General features: G+C 56.6%; 1 protein-coding gene across 2 annotated transcripts; it reads left to right on the top strand.

Moving 5' to 3' along the window:
• Positions 1-4,644: 4,644 nt before the first annotated feature.
• GADD45B (growth arrest and DNA damage inducible beta) lies at positions 4,645-7,476 on the top strand. 2 transcript variants are annotated; one of them, XM_003914623.5, is made up of 4 exons: positions 4,645-5,591; positions 5,718-5,819; positions 6,219-6,441; positions 6,681-7,476. In XM_003914623.5, exons 1-4 carry the CDS (start codon positions 5,548-5,550, stop codon positions 6,792-6,794), a joined length of 483 nt encoding a protein of 160 aa, XP_003914672.1. In that variant the 5' UTR covers positions 4,645-5,547; the 3' UTR covers positions 6,795-7,476. The 2 variants fall into 2 exon arrangements, with proteins under 2 accessions (XP_003914672.1, XP_021786208.1); XM_021930516.2 differs by having other exon boundaries at positions 6,219-7,476.
• Positions 7,477-8,007: the final 531 nt, after the last annotated feature.

Raw genomic sequence — 8,007 nt, 5'->3', positions numbered from 1 at the left:
TAGCTGGGACTACAGGCGCCCGCCACCTCGCCCGGCTAAGTTTTCGTATTTTTTAGTAGAGACGGGGTTTCACCGTGTCAGCCAGGATGGTCTCGATCTCCTGACCTCGTGATCCGCCCGTCTCGGCCTCCCAAAGTGCTGGGATTACAGGCTTGAGCCACCGCGCCCGGCCACACCTGGCTAATTTTAAAAAAATTATTTATGGCTGGGTGCAGTAGCTCACTCCTGTAATCCCAGCACTTTGGGAAGCCGAGGCGGGTGGATCATGAAGTCAGGACCTGGATCGTGAGGAGTTCGAGACCATCCTGGCCAAGATGTGAAACCCCATCACTACTAAAAATACAAAAATTAGCCAGGTGCAGTGGCGGGCACCTGTAACCCCAGCTACTCAGGAGGCTGAGGCAGGAGAATCACTTGAACCCGGGAGGTGGAGGTTACAGTGAGCTGAGATTGTGCCACTGCACTGGGAGACAGAGAGAGACTCCGTCTCAAAAAAAAAAAAAAAAAAAAAATTATTTGTAGAGATGGGAGTCTTGCAAGGTTGCCCAGGCTGGTCTTGAACTCCTGAGCTCAAGCGATCCTCCCAACTTGGCCTCCCAAAGTGCTGAGATAACAGGCATGAGTCTACCCTTAGAGACAGAGGCTGCAGTGAGTCATGATCACACCACTGCACTCCAGCCTGGGCAATAAAGGGAGACCCTGTCTCAAAAAGGAAAAAGAAAAAGAAACTAATCTCATTAGAGGATATTGATATCTTGACCTCGTGATCTGCCCGCCTCAGCCTCCCAAAGTGCTGGGATTACAGGTGTGAGCCACTGCGCCCGGCCCTGGCCACGTTTTTTGTTGTCGTTCTAAATTTAAATGAATGCAAAAACCTCTATGCTGGATAACTGTTTTAAAATTTATTTTGTTTAAAGCCGAGTGAGGTGGCTCACACCTGTAATTCCAACACTTTGGGAGGCCGAGGCAGGTAGATCATTTGAGGTCAGAAGTTGGAGACCAGCCTGGCCAACATGGCGAAACCCCATCTCTACTAAAAATACAAAAAATTAGCCAGGTGTGGTGGAGGGCACCTGTAATCCCAGCTACTTGGAAAGCTAAGGCAGGAGGGTCACTTGAACCCGGGAGGTGGAGGTTGCAGTGAGCTGAGATCGCGCCACTGCTCTCCAGCCTGGGTGACAGATCGAGATTCTGTCTCAAAAAGAAAGAAAGAAAGAAAGAAAATTATGACAGGATTACACATATCGATTATTCCTCTCACCTCACGCTCCAAGATGGTCTCGGTGACGCTGTTATTGATCTCATCTTTTACTTTATTTTATTTTTAGATGCAGGATCTCGCTCTGTTGCCCAGGCTGGAGTGCAGTAACATGATCATAGCTCACTGCAGCCTCAAACTGCTGGGCTCAAGTGATCCTCCCATCTCAGCCTCTCACGTAGCTGGGACTACAGGTGTGCACCACCATGGTCTGCTAACTTTTAAAATTTTTGTAGAGATGGGGTCTCCCTATGTTGCCCAGGTTGGTCTCAAACTCCTGGGCTCAAGCAATCCTCCTGCCTTGGCCTCCCAAAGTGCTGGGATTACAGAGGTGATCTCTGGCACCAGGCCCAAAGATAATAGCGCACATTTCCTGAACGCTTACCTGATTGTGGGAATTTGATCCTTCAATGTCTCTGATGAAGCCTTAGTGTGACTGCTCCCATCTTACAGAGAAAGAAACTGAGACTGGAGCTCATTTTCTTTTTGTTTTTTTTTTTTGAGATTGAGTCTCATTCTTGTTGCCCAGGCTGGAGTGTAGTGGCACGATCTCGGCTCACTGCAACTTCCACCTCCCAAGTTCAAGCGATTCTCCTGCCTCAGCCTTCTGAGTAGCTGGGACTACAGGCATGCGCCACCACGCCTGACTAATTTTTATATTTTTAGTAGAGATGGGGTTTCACCATGTTGGCCAGGCTGGTCTTGAATTCCTGACCTCAGGTGATGCACCCGCCTTGGCCTCCCAAAGTGCTGGGGATTACAGGCGTGAACCACCGTGCCTGGCCCGGCTGGAGCTCATTTTCTGAGCTCAAAGGCACAGAGTTCAGAGTCTCTTGCGGATATTCCAAGATACTCCAGATATTCCAAGATGCCTGGAGCCAGGACTGGAAAAGGGAGGCACAGGAGGGCTTGGGGTCTAGAAAGAGAAGGCTGTAGGGTGGGGGACCATGGGGTCCAGGCAGTTGGTCTGGGAGAAAACAAGGCCAAGTCAGTGTTGACAGAGAAGTAGGATTTTCCTGGTGAAAACCAGAGGCAGACAGCATCCCAGGTGGAGGAAAAAGCTGACAAAGGCCCGGCCTCTTGGAGAGGAGGTTGTTATGGCTGGCATGGGGGACACACAGAGGAAGGACTTGGACACAAATTCTCTGAGGCCCTGCTTTGCTCGCCTTATTTTATTTCATTTATTTTATTTTTGAGACAGATTCTCGCTCTGTCTCCCAGGCTGGAGTGCCGTGGCGCAATCTCAGCTCACTGCAACCTCTGTCTCCCAGGTTCAAGCGATTCTCCTGCCTCAGCCTCCCGATTAGCTGGGATTACAGGCCTGCGCCACCATGCCCTGGTAATTTTTGTATTTTTAATAGAGATGGGGTTTCACCATGTTGGCCAGGTTGGTCTTGAACTCCTGACCCCAGATGATCCACCTGCCTCAGCCTCCCAAAGTGCTGGGGTTACAGGCATGAGCCACTGTGCCCAGCTCTTATTTTATTTATTTATTTGAGATGGGGTCTCACTCTGTTGCCTAGGCTGGAATGCAATTGTGCAAGTCTGGCTCACTGCAGCCAGGAACTCCTGGGCTCAAGTGATCCTCCTGCCTCGGCCTCCGGAGTAGCCGGGATTACAGGTGTACACAACACACCCCATTCTTTTTTTTTTTTTAAAAGACAGAGTCTCACACTGGCACGATCTCGGCTCACTGCAATCTCAGCTTACTGCAACCTCTGCCTCCCAAGTTCAAGCCATTCTCCTGCCTCAGCCCCCAGAGTAGCTGGTATTACAGGCATGTGTCACCATGCCCGACTGATTTTGTATTTTAGTTTCTCCATGTTGGTTAGGCTGGTCTTGAACTCCTGGCCTCAGGTGATCCGCCCACCTCGGCCTCCCAAAGTGCTGGGATTACAGGCGTGAGCCACTGTGCCCGGCCTTTTGTTTTGAGATGGAGTCTCTCTCTGTCACCATGCCATGTGCAGTGGCATGATCTCAGCTCACTGCAACCTCCACCTCCTGGGTTCAATCCATTCTGCCTCAGCCTCCTGAGTAGCTGGGATTACAGGCACGTGCCACCATGCCCAGCTAATTTTTGTGCTTTTAGTAGAGACGGGGTTTCACCATGTTGGTCAGGCTGGTCTCGAACTCCTGACCTCATGATCTCCTCTCCTCAGCCTCTTAATGTGCTGGGATTACCCAGCCTGCAATACTTTTTAAAAACAAAAAATCACGCCGGGCGCGGTGGCTCACGCCTGTAATCCCAGCGTGAGGGAACAAAATATCAAAATTGTAAATAAAGACAGAATCTGACTTTGCACTTATCCCACTCACCTCCCTGACCTTCCCTATCTTCAGCTCATGTTGGCCGTATTGGTCAGGCTGGTCTGGAACTCCTGACCTCAGTTGATCCGCCCTCCTAGGACTCCCAAAGTGCTGGGATTACAGGCGTGATCCACCGCGCCCGGCCGATTTAATTTTTAAAATGAAATTATAAAATATAAATATATATGTTGCCTGCGTAAAACATTGCATATATAAAATTATATGAAACGTTGCAACTGCCACGGTCCCCTTATCCCCCCCGCTCCAGCCCAGAGCCCCGCCCGTCCGTTCCTCTCTTCCGGCGCTGAGGGCGCAGAAACTCCGCGCGGCCACCAGATGGCGCCGCCGCGCCTCGCAGCCCCGGGACATTTCGTGCCCCAGCTGTGGGCGGCGCGGAGGAGGCGGGATGCGTCAGCTGGACTCGCGGGCCGGGGAGCCGGGGAACCGGGGAAACCGAGCCGCCGGGCCGAGGCCAGACCCCAGGCTGGCGGGGGAGGGGACTCAGATGTGAGTCACCCGGGAGCCCCCAGTCGACCGTGGGAGACATTGTCATGCGGGGCCTGCCCGCCTCGTTCCTAAGCAGCCTTCCTGGGGCGGCGGAGTCCTGCAGGCGGCCGTGCCTGGCGCACAGGCGTGGCTCCAACACGAACTAGCCTGTGGCCTCACCAAGCCTCAGTTTACCCTTTTGCATAATGCACATAAGCATCCCCCCTGCTTCTCAGGTCTTGGATTAAATCATCCATGAATCGGGAGGCGTGGAGGGTGCCAGATCCGCACCACGCTCAGTGCAGGTCAGCGCCCACCCCGGAGTGAGAAATAAAGGTGGCCGTCATCCTTGCACGTGGGCCTGGGGTGGCGGCGTGCAGCCGCAGCCTGCACCATTCCCCCCAACAATGGCTTTCTCCTCGGCCTGGAGGCCTCCGCACGGGCAAAGCCTGGAACGCCAGGCAGCTGGCGGGGGCGGGGCCGCGCCACCTGCACCTCCCACGCGCACCCCACCCTGAAACTCGCGGGGTCGGCGAGGGGGGCGCCCGCTTTCTTCTCCAGAGTGCCCCGGGCTTTGCAACCTCCCACTTTCGGGGCCCTGGAGGAGGCCTCCCGCGACCACCAGGTGACAGATGATGTGTATTGAGCGCTTACTGTCAGCCGTATTTTATGTCATGCTCTGCAAACCAGCGAGGCCGGCGCTGCAGCCCCATTACTCAGACAGGAATATAGAGGCCGGGAAAAGCGAAATCACCCAGGGGCTGGGGTCGTCGCAGCCAGGAGAGACTCCGGTCATCACCACCACCTGGGCGAGATCAGGCTGCAAACGGGGCCCCTTCCCGGTGCAGCCCCTCCACCCCCAGCAGAACTTGGGAAAGGCGCAGTCCGGGACTCTCCGCGCATCGGGAGGGGATTCCAGGCCCCCCCCGTCGAAAGTCCGGGCCGCCTCGCGCGCTGGAAATCCCGCGCGCGCCCCGAACCGCGGCTCGGCTGCCGGGAAATCAGGAGAAAAAAACTTCTGCTTTTTTTTTTTCTTTTCTGGCATTCGCGGTCACCTACCCGGCCCCCGCGCGCCCTCCTCCCGGTTCTCGCCCCCACGTGGGGCGCCCCCACACGGCGCTCCGCCCCCTCCCCGCCGTCGGCCAACCGCAGAGCTGTCTGCACTCTCCGTTGTCCTTCCACCAATAGGAGGGGTGAATGACTCCACTGAGGCCACGCCCCAGCCGTCAAGTCTATAAAAGTCGGTGCCGGAGGCTCCCGGCTCAGATCGCCGAGGCTTCGGACTACGGTTGGTTTCTGCAACTTCCCGGATTATTTTTGCCAAGGATTTTGCAACATTTTTTTCCGCCTTTTCTGGAAGGATTTCGCTGCTTCCCGAAGGTCTTGGACGAGCGCTCCAGCTCCGTGGGAAGGTTTTGGGCTCTCTGGCGCGGATTTTGCAATTTCTCCCTGGGGACTGTCGTGGAGCCGCGTCCACTGTGGATTATAATTGCAACATGACGCTGGAAGAGCTCGTGGCGTGCGACAACGCGGCGCAGAAGTAAGTAGCCGGGGCCGCCGCCGTCTGAGGTCGGCCGGGACGGGATGGGTCGGGTTGGGCCGGGCCGGGAGCGGAATGTAGCACCCGGTGGTCCGCCCGTCACTGATCCCTCTCTCCTGGCCTCAGGATGCAGACGGTGACCGCCGCGGTGGAGGAGCTGTTGGTGGCCGCTCAGCGCCAGGATCGCCTCACAGTGGGGGTGTACGAGTCGGCCAAGTTGATGAATGTGTGAGTCAGACCCCCTCCCCGGGCCGGGCGCGGGTGGGACGGGACCTCCCCTCCGCTCTGGACGCTTTCCACACGCTTGTCTCGCATGGGGCTGGGACTTCCCCAAGTGCCACCCGCTGTGGATGCAGAGCTTCTCTGCTGTTTTGTGGATTGGGGGCTGCCGTATCCTGATGCATCGTCTGCAAGCGCCCCTCCCGCTGTGGGCCTGTCTCCCCACACCCCACACTTTGAACCTTGTGCCTTCCCCGCCCCCCACCGTCACCAGCTTGCAGAGGCAATCCCCTGCACCCCTGCAGTTTCTCTTTTGCTCTTGCACGCTCCTTTTTTTGCAAACTCCCCCTGCACGGTGGCCTCTCCCCTGTTCCCGGCTGACCCACCCCTTCCCTTTGGCCCCCTCAGGGACCCAGACAGCGTGGTCCTCTGCCTCTTGGCCATTGACGAGGAGGAGGAGGATGACATCGCCCTGCAAATCCACTTCACGCTCATCCAGTCCTTCTGCTGCGACAACGACATTAACATCATGCGGGTGTCGGGCATGCAGCGCCTGGCACAGCTCCTGGGAGAGCCGGCCGAGACCCAGGGCACCACTGAGGCCCGAGACCTGCATTGTCTCCTGGTCACGGTGAGTCGGGCCTCTGCCCTGACCTGCCACGCCCGGGCACCTGGGCCGGTGTTTGTCAACAAAGTCGGGCTGACTGGTCCTGCACAGCTCAGCGTTCAACCATGCTTGGCATGTCCAGTGGGCAGCCGGGCTGGGGCCTCCTCACCCAGGGAGCTATTTTGAGCCTGCCTGTTTTCCCCACACATGGGGCCCCGGGAGAGGGAGGCTCCCACTAAACCCCTTCTTTTCCCCTCCCACAGAACCCTCACACGGACGCCTGGAAGAGCCACGGCTTGGTGGAGGTAGCCAGCTACTGCGAAGAAAGCCGGGGCAACAACCAGTGGGTGCCCTACATCTCTCTTCAGGAACGCTGAGGCCCTTCCCAGCAGCAGAACCTGTTGAGTTGCTGCCAAAAACAAAAAATAAAATAAATATTTGAACCCCCCTCCCCCCCAGCACAACCCCCCCAAAACAACCCAACCCACGACACCATCGGGGGCAGAGTCGACACCATCGGGGGCAGAGTCGTTGGAGACTGAAGAGGAGGAGGAGGAGGAGGAGAAGGGGAGTGAGTGGCCGCCCCCAGGGCGGAGATCGGGGAGCTGGCGGCCGCCGATCCGATGGAGGAGAAGTGGGGACCCAGGCCAGCAGGAGACAGGACCCCGGAGCTCAGGCCTTGGGATGGAGCAGAAGCTGGAGTGGCGGGGCACGCTGCCGCCTTCCCTATCACGGAGGGTCCAGACTCTCCACTTGAGGGTGGAGTGAGACTGACTGCAACCCCCACCCTCCTTGAGACTGGAGCTGGCGTCTGCAGACCAGAGACCTGGTTGAACTTGGTTGGTGCTTGTCTGCACCCTGGACAAGACCACACTTTGGGACTTGGGAGCTGGGGCCGAAGTTGCTCTGTACCCATGAACTCCCAGTTTGCGAATCATAGAGACAATCTATTTTGTTACTTGCACTTGTTACTCGAACCACTGAGAGCGAGATGGGAAGCACAGATATCTATATTTTTATTTCTACTATGATGACCTTGTAATAAATTTCTAAAGCTTCTGGGTGCTTGTATGTTTTTGGCTTCTGAGAACAACCGGGACCCCTGCCCCCTCCCCTGGGACACGCTTCACACCCCCCCTCCCCACCTCTCCTCCGCAACCCCTGCCAGCTCACCAGGAAGTGTTACTCAAGCCCCTGTTAGCAGCTCCAGGCTCCCGTGCAAAACAGTACCTCTTCTCTGCAGCAGGCGCCTCCACCGACTCCAACAAATCTATGCCTCTTTTTTTTTTTTTTCTTCTCCTCCTACCCTGTAGCAATTAAGAGACCGGTTTATTACGAAACCTGGCCGCCGTGCCACCGCTGTTACTGGCTGTGCAGGAGCCAGCCCTAAGCTCTGGGCACATATGGAGGCATTTCGGCGGGAGGGGGTGCTGGCTGCAGCCCCTGACCGCCCCGGCGGCCGCCACCGCAGCCCAAGGTCCAGAGCGGTCAATGGGGCACCTGGGACCACACAGCGAGGTGAGCTCAGGACTTGCAAGGAAGAGCTCCTTTGGAGGATTCCGCAGGGAGTGCCCCGCACCCACCACAGCC

Source organism: Papio anubis, chromosome 20 (assembly GCF_008728515.1).
Source record: "Papio anubis isolate 15944 chromosome 20, Panubis1.0, whole genome shotgun sequence".
Classification (NCBI taxonomy): Eukaryota; Metazoa; Chordata; class Mammalia; order Primates; family Cercopithecidae; genus Papio; species Papio anubis.
The sequence above is the reverse complement of the archived record's forward strand: the minus strand, read 5'-3'. Positions and strand labels throughout refer to the sequence as shown.